Source organism: Chelmon rostratus, chromosome 17, assembly GCF_017976325.1.
Source record: "Chelmon rostratus isolate fCheRos1 chromosome 17, fCheRos1.pri, whole genome shotgun sequence".
Classification (NCBI taxonomy): Eukaryota; Metazoa; Chordata; class Actinopteri; order Chaetodontiformes; family Chaetodontidae; genus Chelmon; species Chelmon rostratus.
The window spans coordinates 171,487-192,500 of NC_055674.1; the positions used below are offsets into that span (position 1 = coordinate 171,487).

Consider the following 21,014-nt stretch of genomic DNA (forward strand, 5'->3'; position numbering starts at 1 on the left):
CAGTGTGGTGTGTGTCGGACAGAAAGGTGTGATGTGTGTGCTAAGGTGTGTGTTTGAGCTGCTGTGTGTGAGTGTGTGTGTGTGTCTGAACCTGTTGGATGAAGCTGTGATGTTCAGCGGACCGTCAGGAAGTCTGTTTGGATTTTCTGTCGACTTTCACACCTTCAACAACATGTAAGTGACATGAATTAACCCATTAATAACCCTTAACTAAACTACTAAACTACTAAACTACCTGTCCAACAATGTGCAACAAGCTTTTGATCAACCTTTATCCTGATGAAGGAGGTCTGTGGTCCTTCAGGAAATTCAACTGGTCTACCCACATGACAAATGTAATGCTTACAGACATGCTTCTACAGACTGCCATTTGCTGTAGATAGAATACTTTTCATTACTACTGTTTGATATTTTATTATTATGTATGTAATATTTTTACGGCTCGCTATTTTGATATTTTATTATGTATAGTTTGTTCTTTATAGTCTTATTTCACAATTTTTCACTTATTTCACTGTAATGCTGCTGCTGCACTGCAATTTCCCAGCTTGGGATAAATAAAGTATATCTATCTATCTATCTATCTATCTATCTATCTATCTGTCAGGCCGGGACTCAGATACGGACTCAGATGCAGAGAGTTGAATACTCAGATCTTTATTAATAGTATGCACTCAAGATCCACTTCAATGAGTGTCAAAGGAATAGGCTATATAATTATACTAGGCCTATGGCTATATCTATGATAATCAAAAATAACAGAAAACACTCACTAAGAGGATAAACTAGAAAACACTAAGTAATGAAAATAACTAGGAACAGAAAACGCTCCAAAGGGAGGAAAACACAATGGGCTATGACTACCTGGAGAACGAGACTGAATAAGGGAAACTATGAAATCAAAAGAACTATCCTAAATACGAAAAAACGGGAATATCTATGCTAAAGGGGAAACAACAGAAAATCGCTCAAGCTAGAGGAAAACAATTCGGCTAAGGAATAAACTGTGAAAATAAACCATAAACTAAGGTATCAAAATTACAAACAAAACAACACTCACGAGGAGGAAACAAGAGCTTACTGAACAAACGAGATCTATGGCTGTGGCAAGGACGAACGGGAAAGACAGGCTCGGGTGAATCGCCGATGGACAAAGACACACTGGCACAAGACAAGGGAGACGCAGACTATTTAACACATGGAGGGTAATCAGGAACAGGTGGAGACAACAGGTAATCAGGGCAGACGCACGGGACACACGAGGAAGGGCAAGTGCACTGAAACGAGAGGAGAGTTAGACCTTCAAAATAAAACATGAAAAGACAAGACAAAAACCCCAATGACAAGACAGACCTCACCGCGGTGTGACATTACCCCCCCCTCTAGGACCGGCTGCCAGACGGTCCAGGTTGTCCGGAGGCTTCAAAGTCCCTGATGAGAGTCTTATATATGATGAAGCGTGAAGGGACCCACTGCCTCTCTTCTGGGCCGTAACCCACCCAGTCCACCAGGTACTGCTTGCCCCTACCCCTGGTGCGCACGGCCAGTAGGCGCTTGACCTTGTATACTGGACCTCCGTCTACCATCTCCAGAGGAGGAGGGGGTGGGGGGGTTGGGACCATGGTGCTTTCTTTAACAGGTTTGACTTGGCTCACATGGAAGGTGGGGTGGGCCCGAAGAGAGCAGGGAAGGCGAAGACGGACAGCAGCAGGACCAACGACCTTGGTGACCGGGAACGGCCCAACGAATCTCGGTGCCAGTTTCTGAGAGGGCACCCGGAGACGGAGATTCTTCTTCTTGAAGTCCATAGAAATGTTGGACCATGGTCTGGAGGGAATGGGCAGGGGTTGCAACAACCCCATGCGTGACCCAGAGGACGGCTTGTTTCTGGCGCAGACTGAGCAGGCCTCTACGTACTCCTGGACCTCCGACTCCATGGATGGCCACCAGAACCTCCGGGTGATGGCGAACATCGTTCGCTTCACTCCCGGATGACAGGATAACAGCGAGGAGTGAGCCCAGTGGATCACCTGTGGGCGCAGATTAACCGGGACGAACAAACGATTCTCAGGGCACCCACTAGGTGGCAGGGTCACTCCATTGGCTCGCTTAACCTCATTTTCTATCTGCCAAGTTACCGCTCCAACCACACAGTTTCGTGGAAGGATGGGTTCTGGTTCCTTGGCCACAGGCTCGGGGTCGTAGAGTCGAGACAGAGCGTCTGGCTTGCCATTCCGGGACCTCGGCCTGTAAGAAAGAGAGAAAGAAAATCGATTAAGAAATAGCGCCCACCTGGCCTGGCGTGAGTTTAATCTCTTGGCATTACGTAGGTACTCAAGATTTTTGTGATCTGTCCAAACTATAAAAGGGTGCTCAGCCCCCTCCAACCAGTGCCTCCATTCCTCTAACGCCACTTTGACCGCCAGTAACTCCCGGTTTCCCACATCGTAGTTACGTTCCGCTTTGGACAGGCGTCAGGACAGGAAGGTGCATGGATGCAGCTTACCATCTCGCTCAGCGTACTGGGACAGGACCGCTCCGATGCCCTCGTTGGAAGCGTCCACTTCCACGATAAATTGTCGCTGAGGGTCTGGCATGATGAGGATGGGTGCAGTGGTGAGCTGGTTTTGAGCTTCTGGAAGGCTTTCTCTGCTTCGGGTGTCCAGGAAAACCGGACCTTGGAGGAGGTGAGAGCATGCAAAGGGGCGGCTGTAGCGCTGAACCCTCTGATAAACCACCTATAAAAGTTAGCAAATCCTAGAAATTGCTGAACCTTTCTGCGGCTATCGGGAGTGGGCCAGTTGGTCACCACGCTTACTTTAGCCGGGTCCATCTGCACTCTTCCAGGGGCTACAATGAAGCCCAGGAAGGAGGTGGTTTCGGCATGGAACTCACTCTTTTCTGCTTTGACGTACAATTTATTGTCTAGAAGACGACGCAGCAGTGAGTTTCGAGGTCAGGTGAGTAGATTAATATATCGTCCAGATAAACATAAACAAAGTGGTCAAGAAAGTCTCTTAGCACGTCGTTGATCAGGGCCTGGAAAACTGCTGGAGCATTGGTAAGACCAAAAGGCATGACTAGATATTCATAATGACTATTTGGTGTGTTAAACCCTGTCTTCCACTCATTACCCTCTCTGATTCTGACCAGGTGGTAAGCGTTTCTGAGATCTAGCTTGGTGAAGATCTTGGCTTGCTGAATCTGATCAAAAACGGAGGACATGTGGGGGAGAGGATAACGGTTTTTGACCGTAATGTCATTTAAGGGGCTGTAATCGATGCAGGGACGAAGCGTCCCATCTTTCTTACCCACAAAGAAGAAACCTGCTCCGGCCGGAGAGGAGGAGGGGCGAATCAGACCTGCCTTGAGCGAGGTTTGGATGTATTCGGTCATCGCCGCTCGCTACGTCGTATAAGGCGGTGGCGTTCCACCCACTCTCCGCTGCCAGCGTGCGGAAGTGGATGGCGTAGTCGCTGACGGGGCTGTGACCTTGTTTCAGGCTACTCAGCTCGCGAGCCTTTTCCCTGCTGGTTGTCACGGGGTCGAAGGTTCTGATCAGCGCCTCCCTAAACTCCTTTAGAGAGGAGCAGAGTGGGGACTCCCGCTCCCACTCGGCAGTAGCCCAAACCCTCGCTCGACCGGCCAGGTGCGAGATCATGAAAGCAATCTTAGATCGTTCTGTAGGAAACGCATAGGGAGACTGTTCAAAATGAATGGAACAGTCAATCAAGAATGCTTTACACTGACCGGGTTCTCCGGAATAGTGTTCCGGTGGAGCGAGCTTGGGTCCAAGCTGTGGTGCTGTGGAGTCTCGAGCGGACTGACGAAGGTGAATGATCAGATCCTGAACCTGTGAAGACAGCTGACCAAGCTGTGACGCCATGGCGGCCTGGAATTCTTCCTGACGGGAAAGACGAGATTCCTGGGCCTGAACCGTGGCGGTGAGCTGGCCGGTCTCTGCTGAGTCCATGCTGGCCAGTGTGTACTGTCAGGCCAGGACTCAGATACGGACTCAGATGCAGAGAGTTGAATACTCAGATCTTTATTAATAGTATGCACTCAAGATCCACTTCAATGAGTGTCAAAGGAATAGGCTATATAATTATACTAGGCCTATGGCTATATCTATGATAATCAAAAATAACAGAAAACACTCACTAAGAGGATAAACTAGAAAACACTAAGTAATGAAAATAACTAGGAACAGAAAACGCTCCAAAGGGAGGAAAACACAATGGGCTATGACTACCTGGAGAACGAGACTGAATAAGGGAAACTATGAAATCAAAAGAACTATCCTAAATACGAAAAAACGGGAATATCTATGCTAAAGGGGAAACAACAGAAAATCGCTCAAGCTAGAGGAAAACAATTCGGCTAAGGAATAAACTGTGAAAATAAACCATAAACTAAGGTATCAAAATTACAAACAAAACAACACTCACGAGGAGGAAACAAGAGCTTACTGAACAAACGAGATCTATGGCTGTGGCAAGGACGAACGGGAAAGACAGGCTCGGGTGAATCGCCGATGGACAAAGACACACTGGCACAAGACAAGGGAGACGCACTACACTATTCAACACGTGGAGGGTAATCAGGAACAGGTGGAAACAACAGGTAATCAGGGCGGACGCACGGGACACACGAGGAAGGGCAAGTGCACTGAAACGAGAGGAGAGTTAGACCTTCAAAATAAAACATGAAAAGACAAGACAAAAACCCCATGACAAGACAGACCTCACCGCGGTGTGACACTATCTGTCTATACATATATATATACACACACATATATGTATATATATATATATATATACATATACATATATATATATATATCACTTTGATGCATGGTCTATTTCCTCTGCAGGTCCTTCGTTGTCATTGGAGCTCCCAAAGCCAATACCAACCAATCAGGAGTGACGGAGGGAGGAGGCGTGTTTCTCTGCCCCTGGTCACCTGAAGATGGGACCTGTGACATCATTGACTTTGACCAGGAAGGTGAGGTTCTGACGTGTCCACCACTCTAACTGGTCTCTGTTCAGGTTAGAAGGACGTCACCTGTCTGGGTCGGATGTGAACTCTGAACTCTGTACTTGTCGCAGGTGATGAGGTCCACAGCAGCTCCGGTCTGTCCTTTCACACCTTCAAGAGTCAGCAGTGGTTTGGAGCTTCAGTTCGATCAGTCAGCAACACGCACTTACTGGTGAGAACGCACGACCTCATTGGTCGATCAAACTGAAAGAGGTGTGTCTCCTGAGGGGGGCGCTGGAGGACAGATCAGCATCTGCCATCTCTGAGTCTGACAGATAACAAATATTTCACTGTTCACTTGACCAGAGGACATGAATCCAAATTCAACAGAGATCAACACTGATCAGAGATGATCGTAGATCAATACCTTTATGACCATTTACCACAACTGTCTGTCAAATCCTCTGACTTATAACCTGTAATAAAACCAACCTGTCCTCACCATAAAAATGACATTTCTGTGTAATCAGTGACGATAACATTAAAGTGTTGACGTATCTGAACTTTCATCACATGCTGATGATGCGTCACTACACAACAGAAACAACTGTGATCTTTTCCTAAACCTTCCCAAGAAGCTTTGCTGCCTAAACTTAAGGAAAACTGACCTTTTCACAGCGTGAACCACGTGAGGACAGAGGTTAGCTTGTTGCTGGCTCTGTCCACTGGTCAGAGAGTCACCTGTTCAGTGGTTTCTATGTCCTATAAAAGTCAGAGTCATTCATGTCACATAAAACCGGGTCACTTGCAGTCGTTCCAGCAGGCTGTTTAGAGACAAACAGACCGACGTTATTAAAATCGTTACTTTAATTTCTTTTACAGCAACTTTAACTTTTACTGCTGTCTATTACTGTGATCCCTCACAGTACTGTACAGAGTACTGTACAGTACTGTACAGATCACAGTACTGTACAGGACTGTGAGGGATCACAGTCCTGTACAGTACTCTGTCACTGTCATCTGGATTACGTGCTGGAACAAATACAGACTGTTTGAAATGAAATGAAAAGTTTCCACATATCAAAAAATAGATCAACACTATTTCATTTATTCAATAACCTCTCAGCTGTTCTTAAACAGCATTGATAAGCAGCCTCGTCAATATTCAGAACAGTAGATGATACATGATGAAATGAAACTTACCTCTTTGAACATTTATCAAAAACTAAGACTTAAAATCCTCGTCCTCGTCTCTCGGTACATCAACAAGCTGCTGTTTTCAGTGAAACGCTTTAAAAACCAGCTGTAGATGGTCTAAAGCCTGTTTCAGCCTGTTTCAGAGCCCTCGACATGTGAACCGATGAAGAACAGATGAAGAAGAGACCAAATCAACCAGTATAACCTGAGTCTGAATGTGTTTACCTGTCAGGCCTGTGCGCCGCTCTTTCATTGGAACGCTCAGAGGCAAGGGGCGGAGTCAGGGAAAACACCTGTGGGAAACTGCCTCCTATTGGACCAGCGGACGGGAAACTCCACCTCCTTCTCCCCCTGCAGAGGAACCATGATGGACGGGGACTACAAACGCATGAGCAACAGTAAGACACAGCTGAGTCAGAATGACAACATGCAGCAGTTTACCTGCAGGTCTTTGCTCTCATTGGCTAGCACTGATTTACAGGTCATACCCTGATGACACATCGGTCACCTGAGTCCGTCCAGGTCAAACTTCACAAACTGGACTTCAGATTTCCGACATTTTGCACTTTCTCCTTGAAATCTTATTTTCTGCTGTCCTCTAATATGTCTGCTTTGTTTTTCACAAATGTCCCCTTCGAACTGGACCAAGACCACCTGAGACTAGTCTGGGTCATCAGTGTTGATTTGACGCCTTGTCACTGTAGACTGTGCCTGTGTTAGCTAAAAGGCTCATTTTCAGCAGCAACACGTGAAGCAGGACGTGCACAATGCTAAACTAATGAGAACCCAATCAGCTTTATTGATCCAGCATGTGAAAGACACAATATGAAATGTTTCCACAGTAAAATGCATAAAAAGACAGACCTGATTCCACAATGTTAAAACCCCAAATATCTGTTATTGTTCGAGGCATCAGTTCATCATCAGTTGCTAAACAAACACCAGAAGATGCTTCAGTCAGATGTTTTACTGCTCACTGCTCAGCACAGTTGTTCATTTTCTTTGGTGATGGTGGTTGTCGAACACTGAAGACAACAACGTCCCTGCTCCCACGCTATTCCACAACATCGCCAGACTCTGTCTTTTGTTTATTTCTTCGTTAGAGAGACCCCGAGTAGCATAAATGACAAACTGTGTGTATATATACATATATACAGTATATACACCACACATACACAGTGTCTTCACAGAGGGAGGAGACTCATCTCTGCCTCTGTTGTTGTCTAGGAAATGACCAACGCTACTGTGAGGTGGGCTTCAGCGCTGATATCACCAAGGTGAGGTGGTGGTGGGTGGAGTCAATTCTGTTGAAGATAACTCTCAGATGTGTCGTACAGGAGGGACGTCAGAGATATAAAGATTCACATGTTCATCAAACCACCGGGCACCAGAAAGTCATTAAACTATCGATTTATCCTTTAACTTGGGTTAAATTATATTGAACAGTTTGAAGTGTTTGTTTGGTTTTCAGACATGAAATCACAGTTCTGACAGTTTCTCTGTTGTAATTCTTACTCGTACTTTGATGTAAGCCATGTTAACAAGAAGAAACTCTTATTATTATTCTGATATGACATGAACACATTTTAACGCTTCCTGTATGTGTGTGTGTGTGTGCGCACGCGCGTGTGTGTGTGTGTGTGTGTGTGTGTGTGTGTGTGTGTGTGTCATAGGAGGGCCGGCTGCTGCTCGGAGCTCCAGGAAGCTTTTATTTTCAGGGTGAGTGGAGACACCTGCTGGTCAGGGAAGGGAATTATATCTGATTAAAACAGCGACAGCATGCTCGTCTTTAATTGACAAAAACAACACTGACGTTTATCTGGCACGCACACACACACACACATGCACATGCACGCACACACACACACACTTCATATGAATCACTGATGATGACAAACATGCTTCCTCCTCACTCTGGATGTGAAGCTGCAGCAAAGCAACTGTCGTGATTTAAAAGAGGAAAAACATAGCTTAACATAAATGAGAAACACATGATGCTGTAACCGTGGAAACAACAGACAGCACCAAATGACAGAGATCAGAGGGGTGGCGGCTCATCATCGGCCCTGTGCTGGCAGACCGGCCAGGCTCCTGCGGCCTCTGGATCGTCTTTCGTCGGCATGCAGAATGAAAACAAAAAGATTTAATGGAGATTCATGAAAGTAAAACAGATTTAATGGAGCAGAAGTTTGAGTCTCAGAAGTTTGTTTAGTTTGGACATTCTGACCTTAAGTGATAGTTGATGATGACAGTCTAACATATGCGACTGGTTCTTCAGGATCTGCCTGACCACTTACAGTGCAGGTTTACAGAGATTCTTACAGATCAGTCTGTCAGAGACACACACAGAAGGAGCTCAGCCAATAGAGTTACAATACAGGTAACGAGTGACTTCACTGCTCACCAACACACAGGTAGCTGCTGACATCACCGCTGATGACCACCATGTCGCTTTCAGGTCAGGTCATCACAGTGGGAGTGAATGACATCATCAACAGTGGGCGGCGCAACGATCCTATCCATTATACAGCTGGTATCAGCCAATCAGATGAGAGGGGAGGTTATGACCTTTACCGTGGTGAGTAGAGCTGAGCCGGGCTTTTATTTTGAAATGACCTACACGAATTTATAGTTCCCACTTCACTTGGTTGTTTCTACATTTCCCATCATTCACTGGAACGCCGTGGTCATACCTGTGTAGTGACAGGTAACATGATCAGACCCAAACCAAACCACAGCGGATGTTTTCACACTTTACAGTCACACATTTGAACAGCAGCTTAGCAGAACGTGCTGCAGCGAACCAGCTGCTCAAACACAGCAGTAATGAACGCTGCGGGTGGGCAGTGGGCTTGTGTGGCAGTTGTGTGTTTCTGTTTGTCAGGTTACTCGGTGGCCAGTGGTCTGCTGACTGGAGACTCCACACCAGGTTATTATTACATCAAAGAATTTAATATGTAGACTTGTGATTCCAATCTTTGTTGTGACGATGAGACGATCGATTATTACTGTCTGTGCTGTTCTTCAGATTATCTGGTCGGCGTTCCGAATGACAGACACACAGCAGGAACAGTAAGACTTTCTCTGACTCTGCTGGACTTCTACACTGACTGTATGTGTAGTACAGCATGTTTCCTGAACCCTGTCTTCCTCTGGACTCTGCTGGACTCTGCGTCCATGTTAACAGGTGAAGATCTACGATGGCAGGAGCAGCGGATCACTGACAGCCTATCACAGCTTCCAGGGCACTCAGGTGAGAGCGTGATGTCATCACAAACAGGAATCTACCTGATGTGAAGACAACATGGTCACAGTTTGGATGTGAATCTGAGGCTGGGCTGTCTCCTGTAGGTAGCGTCCTACTTTGGACACAGCGTGGCTGTAGCTGACATCAACAGTGACGGGTGAGACGAGAGAGATTAGCGGCGCTCTGAGCGGGACGGCGTGATTTCTGGTACGAGGTGATTGTGTCTGTGTTTCTGTCTGTAGTTTAGACGACGTGCTGATCGGAGCTCCTCTCTTCATGGACAGAGTGACGGAGCAGCTGCAGGAGAGAGGACAGGTCTGACAACATGCTGACCACAGCATTAATGACTTTATGATAATTATTGTTAATTATAATCATTATTTAAATATTCATTAAACTGTTTAAAATATTAGAAACGTCATGTATTGAAAAATCAATCCTACAATGATCCCAGAACAGCTGTGAGTCTGTGTGAACGTCAGTAAACCAGAACGTGATCAGCTGCTGATCCGTCCTGACATGAGCTCAACATTCAGTCAACATATTTACTGTCTGAGCTCATCAGCTTCACTGATTTCTGTAAATATCTGCTGATTCTGGATCTGATGCAGCAACACGTTTCAAACACGTTGTGACAGGAGCAGCTAAAGACTGGGAAAGATGTGGAACGCTCCAGAAACACCTGTTTGGATCATTCCACAGGTGAACAGGTTGATTGGTAACAGGTGAGAGCATCATGGTTGGGTCTGAAAGGAGCATCCTGGAAAAGCTCAGTTGCTCCAGCAGTCTGACTGAATCTGAACCTCTTCATGAAGGTTTCTGGAGGCTCCACAGTGCTCACAATCATCAGTCCTTCAGTGAGATAAAACGAAAAGAACGAAGTTTATGTGTTTTATGTGATCATTTATTATTTTATGAACTGAAACAGTTTATATTTGACCTGTCAGCATTTTAACTGGCTGTTCTGGATCATTCTTCCAGGTGGTTTTGTACCTGCAGAGAAGACACGCCTCCTTCTCCTCTCAGCCTGACCAGTCACTGATTGGCTTCTCTCTATATGGGCGGTTTGGCTCCGCCCTGGCTGTGCTGGGCGACCTGGACATGGACGGTTACCATGGTAACCAGACAAACACATTCTGAACTGATACTCAATCCAAACCAAAGAGAACGCAAAAACACCAAATTCTGCAATAAATGATAACCAACGATCTGACTGTCTCTCTCCAGATGTTGCCATAGGGGCTCCCTGGTCAGGTGACAGTGGACAGGTATTCATTTACCTGGGCAATGCTAATGGGCTGTCAGCCGCGCCATCCCAGGTGATTGACAGCCCGTTGGCAAGCGGCAGAACGGCATTTGGCTTTACTCTGAGAGGTGGGGCTGACGTTGACGAGAATGGATACCCAGGTATGTTCTGAAGTTCTGCATCAGTGCAGATCTGTGTCCAGTAATCCCCGATCAGCATCACCTGACCTGTCTGTGTGTGCAGACCTGCTGGTCGGCGCGTGGGCTGCAGACAGAGCTTTTGTGTACAGGTAGGAAATCCAAAGAAAGGTGAGCATTAAGATCAGTGGTGCTCAGTCACTCGACTGTTTGTGACTCTTCGTCATTGATCACACATTATTGTTTGTGATTCTTCGTCATTGATCACACATTATTGTTTGTGATTCTTCGTCATTGATCACACATTATTGTTTGTGATTCTTCGTCATTGATCACACATTATTGTTTGTGATTCTTCGTCATTGATCACACATTGTTGTTTGTGACTCTTCGTCATTGATCACACATTATTGTTTGTGATTCTTCGTCATTGATCACACATTATTGTTTGTGACTCTTCGTCATTGATCACACATTATTGTTTGTGATTCTTCGTCATTGATCACACATTATTGTTTGTGATTCTTTCTGTTAAATTTTCCATTTTTAGTTTGAATCAAAACTTCCACATATTCTTCTTGAACCTACTAAGTTGCTGAAACGTCACATGATAATTTCACTAATGATAAGTTTTTGTGTTCAGATCCCGAGCGGTGATCCGGACCAGAGTTTCTCTGTCTCTGCTGCCGGACTTCCTGAATCCAGACTCCAAATTGTGTCAGCGAGAAAACACACCTGTGTCCTGGTAACTGACTGACTGACCTAATAAACATCCACAAGCATTAATGAACCAGATTTAGTGAAACTACTTGACATACCAAAGTAATGTTTTAAAGGCTGTATGTTTATGTAAATAATATGTTCATTAATGAGTTTTTGCTGAATAATCATATTATGTGTTTGTTAACTGCTTACTTAAATTACAGACCTTACAGACATCCTGTTTTATTTTGAAGGTTCTTGTTATGTGTTTTGGTTTACTTTACTTCCTGTGTTTTCCCGCCCTTGTGATTGTCTGATGTGTTTCACCTGTGTGTCATTAGTGTTCCATCCTTGTGTATTTAAGTCCGTGTCTTCTCCACTGTCTTTGTCGGGTCGTTGTCTGCGTCACCTTGTTGTCCACGTCACCTTGCCATAGTCATAGTTCTTGCCATAGTCCTGTAAGTGAGTGTTTGTCGTTTTGATTCCTTTGTCATGTCCAAGTCGTGTTTCATGTAAGTGTTTCTTGTTGCGTTATCCTTGTTCATGTCCAGGCTTTGTTCTCTGTCAGTGTTCCACCGTCCTTAGTGTTGTCTGCGTTTCCCTAACTGTTTGAGAGTCCACGCTGTAGACCTTTTGTGAGTGTTTTTCTGTTGGTAGATTTCTAACCTAGTTTCTGTTTCTGTTCTCAGTTCTTAGCATAGCCGATTTGTTCTCCTCGATAAAGAGTGATTTTCTGTTTGACTACGTTTGTTATTTGGATTCATGTTTCTCCATTTTCTAGGACTGTATTTTGAGTTGTGAGTTTTTCTTATCTAGATCTTTCAGTAGTCACTTCCGTTTTCCATAACCCTTTGTGTTTTCCTCCTTCGGTAAAGTTTTCGGTTCTTTATTTTATTCATTGTTAGTTATTCATAGCCTTGTCCCTTGCTCTCATGTGTCTTGTGTTCATGTGTTGTCTCTCCCTGTGTTGCGTCATTGGTGTGTGAAGTCTGTTACCCTTGTGTGTCGGTCATTAGCCCCCTGAGTTTTGGTATTCTTGAGTTTTCCTTGTGTTTAATAAATTTATTAATTGAACCTAGCGCCCCCTTCTGTGTCTGCATTTGGGTTCTACCCCATAGTTCTCCCTTAGTCCCCACTTTCCTGACAATTCCAGAATTCACTGAGAGAGTTCTTGAGTAATCTCACTGTTCTGCTGAGCTCTGTGGGTCTTTGGAGGGGGTCAAGGAGTTTCGGGGTGGCCAGGAGAGACTATACAGAACTTGGGAATCCTGGGAATTCTGGGATTCAGGTTTTTTAAGAGTTATGTGATTCCTCATAAGGCTCCTGGTCTCCTTGTCAGGGCTGCAGTCTTTGTTTGTTTGTTTGTTTTTTGGTCTGGTCGACATGGATTCATGTACTCAAACAGATTCCAGAGGTCCATTATGACGTTCCAAGATCCTTAACAGATCATCTGGGGTACATCCAGGGATCCTAACATACCATGAAGGCGTTCCATCTTTGAAAGTCTTCTAAGTTTCATCAAAGGGCTTTTTGTTTGGGTTCTAGGTTAACAGGGATCCTGACGTGCTTAAAAAGGTTCAAGGGATACTTCATGTTGTTGATCACCATAAACCTTAAAAGAAGGAGCCTTTGAAAGAGTCGTAGGGTCTTTGATAAAATTCTGTGGTATTTTACAGGCCTCTTAGTCTCTTTGGCAGGGTTCCGGGGGTTCTTGATGGAGTTTCATGTTGATTGACAGAATCCTAAACAAATGAAAAAGATTCCTGGGGTCTGGATTTTCAGGATCCTTTAAAAGCCGCTGGGGTACTCAATAAGATTCAAGGGTGTCCTTGCAGTAGTTCAAGAGTGGATCCTGGGGTCATGCCATGTGTTTGCTTTGACAGCTTTAAACGACTAAAAGCTGAAATGCTCTTTCTATCTCCACAGTTTCGTCATCCAGATGTGCGTCTACGTGTCCGGTCACAGAATTCCACAGCAGACAGGTAAACAACATCTCACAAGTTTGTGGTGATAAAATCTACACAAAATCTTGTTTTCATACTCAGGTTGTTCTTCCTGCTTCTTGATTGGCTGATGCAGCACTGGGGCTGGAGTTACAGCTGGATAGGATGAAGCAGCCAATGGCAAGACGGACTCTGCTTCTTTCGACCAATCAGCCACAGGGTACGATGAAGCTGATGGTTCAGCGGGAGGTGGGCGTGGTCTGCGTCAATCAGACTGCCTATCTGAGGGTAAGTAACGGGAGAAAACACATGAAGAAGCAAATCAGAGTCACACCTGACTGTGTGTGTGTCTGCGTCTGTGTGTTCAGTCTGAAGATGATGTTCGGGATAAGTTGAGTCCGATCTTCATCACTGTCGATATTAGCCTCCTCGACTCTACCCAGCATGCTTTACTGCATGGACAAACACACGCTGCTGCACAGGTGAGTGGACGCACACAGACACATAAACACAAACACACGTATGAGGATGTTTATTCAGTTTACCTGCGTGTGTGTGTGTACGTGTGTGTGTGTGTACGTGTGTGTGTGTGTGTGTGTGTGTGTGCAGACCAGGATCATTCTGGATTGTGGAGACGACAACATCTGTGTTCCTGACCTGAAGCTGAGAGCTGAGCCGTGAGTCAACAGAAACTGCATCATCAATACACTTGATCAACAATTACAATAAAGATCACTTTTCAGAAAATTTAACCAATCAATCAACTTTATTAACAAAAACAAAAGATGATGATCATCAAGAGTAACAATATTTGTTATCAATAAACATTATGAACGAAACATGTTGTTAATGTCGTCGGGCTCCAAGGTGATTAATGTTAACCGCCTTGGAGCCCTAATCTGCCTCTATACCTGCCAAAGAGCAGTGATTCCTAATGCGTCTCTGGGGGTCATCAGGTGGTTACCTCCCTTCAACGGTGTTTCGCCTACTTAGTCCCACGACACCTCCAGGAGGCTAGGCGGTGAACTCCGGCGTCCCAGAGTCACCCCCCCTAGTGCCAGTTCACACTGCTCCTACACAATCCAAACAGCACTGCCACGTTCAACTGACCCAGAGATGCTCCAGGTAGTGGCCAGTACCGATGCTACCATTTAGCTAATGCTAATGTTAACTGCTAAGAAGAACAGAAGAAGACAATACAGTACCGATGCTACCATTTAGCTAATGCTAAATGCTAACCGCTAAGAAGAACAGAAGAAGACTGCCTTTATTTCACCCCCCAGCTACTATTATTTCTCCTGATCGATATCCACTGACTAGACCTAGCAGCCTCATCTGACATCTCCCTCACTGTCTTCCTTAAATTTTGCCCATGCACTCCCAGCTCCCTCAACAGAGAAACAGCTGACCCTGCAACAAAACCTCTACACCCCACTTCAACCGGACAGACCCTGGTCTTCCATCCCCTCTGCTCAGATTCTGTCTTTAAATCTGCATACTTAGTCTTCTTCCTTTCATAAGCTGCCTCCACTGAATTTTCCCAAGGGACTGTTAACTCAATAAAATACACAGTTTTTTTACTCATGGACCATAAGACAATGTCCGGCCTTAGATTACTATAAACTATTTCCTGGGGCACAACTAGCTTTCCTCCCAAGTCGACCTGCATTTGCCAATCATCAGCCCCTACCAGGCAGCCACCTACCTGCCTTCTCCCTGACTTAGCAGCTCTATTTTTCTCCCCCTCTCGAACAAACTGCACATCTAACCTCTCCTTTCTAGAACTTCCAGAATTCACCTGCTTCCTTCTCTCCTCAATGCCTGCGGCTAAGCTTCTCAGCACCTGATTATGCCGCCATGTATACCGGCCTTGTGATAAGCTAATTCTACAACCTGACAAAATGTGCTTTAAACTTGCTGTACCTGAGCAGAGTGGGCACGATTGATCGCCCTGTACCCAGAGACTTCTGCGGGGTTGGCAACACATCGTATGTCGCCCCTATCAGAAATTTAATACGGCCTTCCTCCATATTCCACAGGTCCCTCCAACTAAGTTTCCTCTTCTCAACACCTTCCCAATTCAACCATTGTCCCTGTTTGGCTTGACCAACTGCTTTTGCCCCCCTTAACAACTCCTCCTGCCTACGCACCTGTTCCACTACAAGCTTTCTTTTCTCCTTTAGACCTGCTTTATTCCACACTGGTTTGCCTGGGCCAAGCCCCAAGCCTCCCCGGCCAAATTGAACATTTCCTACTATTTCTGCATGCCTAAGAGCTGCCTCTGCCTCCTGCACTGCTGCCCTTGGGTTCCATTTCCTCCCCCCAGAAGGATTCGGAACCACATTGCTAACTAACATGTCCTTACTCCCAGATAATAAAAGTTCTGTCCTAACCTTAGTGCATTTAAACTCCTCTGTTAGACTGGATACTGGCAGCTGAAGCATTCCTTTCCCATACAAAGCTACATTGCTTAAGCACCTGGGAGCACCCAACCATTTTCTAATATAAGAGCTAACTAGCCTTTCCATTCTCTCTGCTACAGATAATGGGACTTCATATACTGACATTGGCCACATTAACCTAGGATACAAGCCAAACTGCAAGCACCACAACCTCAGTTTTCCTGGGAGCCCTGATTTATCTATTCTCTCCAGCCCTTCTGCAACATCCTTTCTAAATTGCACAACCTGTTCAACATCATTCAGGTCCACATTGTACCACCGTCCTAGACTCTTAACTGATTTCTCCCTAATTGTTGGGATTTCCTCACCATCTATAGCAAACTTTCTATCACTTACTTTCCCTCTGTATATTGAAATACTCCTTGACTTACTAGGCTTAATCTTCATACTAGCCCACTTGAGATTCTGATTGACTTTATCTAACAACCTCCTTGTACATGTTGAAGTTAGCAGTGTCATATCATCCATATGAGCCCTGATTGGTGGAAGACGCATTCCATCCAGAGATCACGTGTCATGTGCAGCAGATGAGTCAGCTTCCCATTTCTGTGTGTGTGTGTGTGTGTGTGTGCGTGCGTGCGTGCGTGCGTGTGTGTTAGCCTGTCAGACAGCGTGCTGGTCGGTGAGGATCAGTCGGTGTTGCTATCAGTGTCTGCAGAGAACGATGGTGAGGGATCGTACGAGACTGAGCTGGTCATCCAAATCCCCAAACACACACACTTCCAGAGCAGTCAGGTGATACACACACACAAACACACACAAACACACAGAAAAACACACAAACATGACGTGTATTCAGTGTTGTTTGTCGTCTGCAGGGTGTTAACAGACTGGTGTGTGTTCAGAGGAAAGAGAACCAGACTGTCATTGTGACCTGTGACCTCGGCAACCCCATGAGACAAGGACACACAGTAACACACACACACACACAGTAACACACACACACACACAGTAACACACACACACACACACACACACACAGAGACAGCAACACACACATAGTAACACACACACACACAAACACAGTAAGACACACAGTAACACACACATACACAGAGACACACACACACACACACACAGTAACACACACACACACACACACACAGAGACACACACAGACACACACACACAGTAACACACACACACACAGTAACACACACACACAGTAACACACACACACACAGTAACACACAGTAACACACACACACAGAGTAACACACACACACAGTAACACACACACACAGAAACACACACACACACACACAGTAACACACACACACACACAGAAACACACACACACAGTAACATACACAGTAACACACACACACACAGTAACACACACAGTAACACACACACACAGTAACACACACAGTAACACACACACACACACAGTAACACACACACAGTAACACACACACACACACAGACACACACACACAGTAACACACACACACACAGTAACACACAGTAACACACACACACACACACATTAACACACAGTAACACACACACACAGTAACACACACACACACACATTAACACACAGTAACACACACACACAGTAACACACACACAGTAACACACACACACAGTAACACACACACACAGACACACACACACAGTAACACACACACACAGTAACACACAGTAACACACACACACACATTAACACACACACACAGTAACACACACACAGTAACACACACAGATGATGTGATGAGACATGATTCTAAGTAATAAATGATCGTCTTAATTAATTAACCTCATTACTGTCACTCACTGTTTCAGTGGTGTGATGAAGTGTTGACACATGAAGCTTCAGGTTTCTGCAAACATTCACACAGACATGAAGTGAACTCACACACTTTCATTTGGCTGTGATACTGAACTTACTGACTAACACACAGACACATCATCATGCTGCTTTTCATTGATCGTGTTGTCTTTGTTATCTGTGATGTGGAAACTTACGGTCGTGCTCGCTAACGTTAACGTTTTCCAGCTGTTTTTTTATGCTGATGAGCAAAATAAAAATCTGGAAATTAACAAATATTACAACAACTCATTCACTGCATTCACACATACAGACTCACAGCACTGTGTGTGTGTGTGTTTCTGTGTCTATGCATGTGTGTGCGTGTGTGTGGGGGGGTGTTGAACATGTGATTTGCATATTCTACTGTGATTGGACGGTTGTTTTCTGACGTAGCCACTGTACTACACATACGGAAGTACTGTAGTTCCTCTCCTGTTTGAGCTTTCTGTGGCGTCCCTCGTTGAAACTGTTTGGACCCAACAAGGCCTTCGAGGAGGGGGCTGGATCATTGTGGTGGTCTGAACAGGAAGTCTTCCTGCTGGTGCTGACAGCTCTGTGTTTCTGTGGTGTCTCTGGATGCCTTTCAAAGCTCTGTAGTTCACCATGAGCATCAGTCTGTCCCTGTCCAGTGCTGGATTCTGTATGTCCTGTTAGGACAACACAGTGACTGTCTCTCTGTCTCTGTCTGTAGCTGCAGACGGGTCTTCTGTTCAGTGTCGGTCATCTGGAGGAGGTGGAGAGACACATCACCTTTAAACTCAGAATCAGGAGGTACTGTCTCTCTGCCTGTCTCTGATCTTATTGTTAAATAGTTATTTTATGACCTGTCTGTCCATTTGTCTGTCTGTCTGTCTCTCAGTAAGAACTCAGTGAATCCCGACAGTAACGTTGTCACAGTGAAGGTTGTGGTGAAAGCTGAGGCCACGCTGGAGATCAGGGGGTAAAACAACCTCATCTTAGCTGTTTGAGAACCATGAGAGTCCGTCTACACACTGAACATGCTGACGTCTTTGTCTTTCTAGAGGCTCCTCCCCTGCAGAAGTTGTCCTGCCCCTCCCTGACTGGCAGCCTGCAATGCATCCTGAGAGTTTAGAGGAAGTGGGTCCACTGGTGGAACATGTTTATGAGGTGAGGCGGGTTCTTCAGGTAACTCTGGTCCCAGGTGAGAGGCCAGGTGAGAATGGTTCAGTCCCCTCCATGAATTTTAACCATCTAGTCGAACTAGTCTAGATTAGGGGCACCTCCTACTACCAGGTCTGAATGCCTAGGGTTCAGGTTTATATCCATGGACTCTGGTCAGGCTCAGCCCAAAGAAGCAGCATGGAACCACCTCCATTGCACCCATGACCCAAACGACAGAAATAGAGGTCAGGTGCACGGGCCAGTGGTCAGCACAGCTTCTAACGTGCTGGACCCTGGCTGCAGACACTAGTTTTAGGCATGTAGGGTTCCAGGACTCAGCTCTGCACACACACGCTGGCTCTGGAATCAAAGTCCTGAGTAGAGTCTGGACATTCCCCTTCAGGTGTGGTGATATTCACAAGTCTACTGAGCAGTGCTGTGTTCTGCAGTTTAAAAGACCACACTATTGTTTCTGCATTTTGTCTCCTGTTATAACTCACAACATTACGCGAGGAAACAGCCGGCTGGTGCATGGCTAGCTAACTAGCATGAACTACATTCACCACGAATGATACTCATCAATAAAGTAACAACATGTACACATAAGTGCTTCTAACTTTCAGACTACATGCTAGTTTTTCTTACAGTCATGGTGTACGTCACGGACAGCCGCAAAAACAATTAAACATTAAACACGGAATTAACGATCGCAACATCGCTCACAGGCCCCCACCTCCAGCCTGGATATATTTCCTTTCTGCAGAGTCAACAACAGTGTGCATGAAGGAACCCTATCTGTGCAGTTACACGATTAATCCACCAGGTGGCTCCAAAACTATATACAGGGCAAGCAAATACATTTTGTAGAAAGTCATGATGAAGGTTATTTCTGTTACAAACGCAGTGAGTTCATGGAACCTTTATGCGAGCCAGTCTGGTTTCAGTGAACCGCAGTACAGAAAATATCTCAGGCAACCACAACGTTTCTGTTCTGGCACTTACTGTTGACCATGTACTTCCTCTTCAGTGCCTTGAACACTGTTTTTGCCTTCGGGTCACAGTAAACCTTTCATGTTACAGTCCCTCTTATTATCATTCCCTCATTAATAACAGTAATAACAATAATAATAACGACCTTCTTATCTTGAATGATCTTTGCCTGTTGTTTCCAAAACGTCTGTCTGAGATGTGCTAGATCAAAAAACCTGATTTGACAATCAATCAGACCGATGATATTGATTAGAGGACTGAGGACACCGATCATATTGGTCAGACTGTTATTGATCATATTGACGTTATTGGTGTGTAGTTGAGGAACCAGGGTCCCAGTGAGGTCAACGCCCGGCTGACGGTGGACTTCCCCTCCACCTGGCAACATCACCTCCTGCTCTACATCTTCTCCAACGCCTCTGAAGAATCACTGAGCTGCCGAACCCTGAACGCATCGCAGATAGACCCCTTCAAGGTCCACACTTTGTCTGTCTGACCTGTCTCTCTCTCTCTGACCTTTCTCTCTCTTACCTGTCTGTCTTTCTGTCTCTCTCTTCCTGTCTCTCTGTGTGTCTCTCTCTCTCTCTGACCTGTCTCAGTCTCTGACCTGTCTGTCTGTCTGTCTTCCTGTCTCTGTCTCTGTCTCTGTCTCTCTCTCTCTGACCTGTCTCAGTCTCTGACCTGTCTGTCTGTCTGTCTGTCTCTCTCTCTCTGATCTGTCTCAGTCTCTGACCTGTCTCAGTCTCTGACCTGTCTGTCTGTCTGTCTGTCTCTCTCTCTGACCTGTCTGTGTCTCTGACCTGTCTCAGTCTGTGACCTGTCTGTCTGTCTGTCTTCCTGTCTCTCTCTCTCTCTCTCTCTCTCTGACCTGTCTCAGTCTCTGACCTGTCTGTGTCTCTGACCTGTCTGTCTGTCTGTCTTCCTGTCTCTCTCTCTCTCTCTCTCTCTCTCTGACCTGTCTCAGTCTCTGACCTGTCTGTGTCTCTGACCTGTCTGTCTGTCTGTCTTCCTGTCTCTGTCTCTGTCTCTCTTTCTCTGACCTGTCTGTCTGTCTGACCTGTCTCTCTCTCTGACCTGTCTGTCTGTCTGCAGCTGGTTGGTAATTCCTCCAGTGTTTCTGTAGTTTCTCAGTTGATCCAGCAGGAGGAGACAAACTCAGACAGTCACACTGTTCA

General features: G+C 45.5%; 1 protein-coding gene across 2 annotated transcripts in view; it reads left to right on the plus strand.

Annotated features, from left to right (window-relative positions):
- Positions 1–21,014, plus strand: part of itga2b (integrin, alpha 2b) — a 22,632-nt gene continuing 1,618 nt past the window's right edge. The window contains exons 1-27 of one of the 2 annotated variants that reach the window (XM_041956338.1): positions 1–174; positions 4,874–5,004; positions 5,109–5,209; positions 6,407–6,572; positions 7,402–7,451; positions 7,848–7,893; positions 8,633–8,752; positions 9,059–9,103; positions 9,203–9,246; positions 9,362–9,427; positions 9,526–9,578; positions 9,664–9,736; positions 10,403–10,538; positions 10,649–10,828; positions 10,911–10,956; positions 11,448–11,549; positions 13,433–13,488; positions 13,586–13,737; positions 13,818–13,931; positions 14,059–14,126; positions 16,511–16,646; positions 16,730–16,822; positions 18,419–18,498; positions 18,587–18,667; positions 18,750–18,855; positions 20,159–20,314; positions 20,932–21,014. The exon at positions 20,932–21,014 is cut by the window's right edge and continues 4 nt beyond it. In XM_041956338.1, coding sequence (XP_041812272.1) covers positions 32–174; positions 4,874–5,004; positions 5,109–5,209; positions 6,407–6,572; positions 7,402–7,451; positions 7,848–7,893; positions 8,633–8,752; positions 9,059–9,103; positions 9,203–9,246; positions 9,362–9,427; positions 9,526–9,578; positions 9,664–9,736; positions 10,403–10,538; positions 10,649–10,828; positions 10,911–10,956; positions 11,448–11,549; positions 13,433–13,488; positions 13,586–13,737; positions 13,818–13,931; positions 14,059–14,126; positions 16,511–16,646; positions 16,730–16,822; positions 18,419–18,498; positions 18,587–18,667; positions 18,750–18,855; positions 20,159–20,314; positions 20,932–21,014 — 2,627 coding nt within the window. In that variant the 5' untranslated portion in view covers positions 1–31. The remainder of the gene's footprint in view (positions 175–4,873; positions 5,005–5,108; positions 5,210–6,406; positions 6,573–7,401; positions 7,452–7,847; positions 7,894–8,632; positions 8,753–9,058; positions 9,104–9,202; positions 9,247–9,361; positions 9,428–9,525; positions 9,579–9,663; positions 9,737–10,402; positions 10,539–10,648; positions 10,829–10,910; positions 10,957–11,447; positions 11,550–13,432; positions 13,489–13,585; positions 13,738–13,817; positions 13,932–14,058; positions 14,127–16,510; positions 16,647–16,729; positions 16,823–18,418; positions 18,499–18,586; positions 18,668–18,749; positions 18,856–20,158; positions 20,315–20,931) is intronic. The other variant, XM_041956340.1, reaches the window with a different exon arrangement.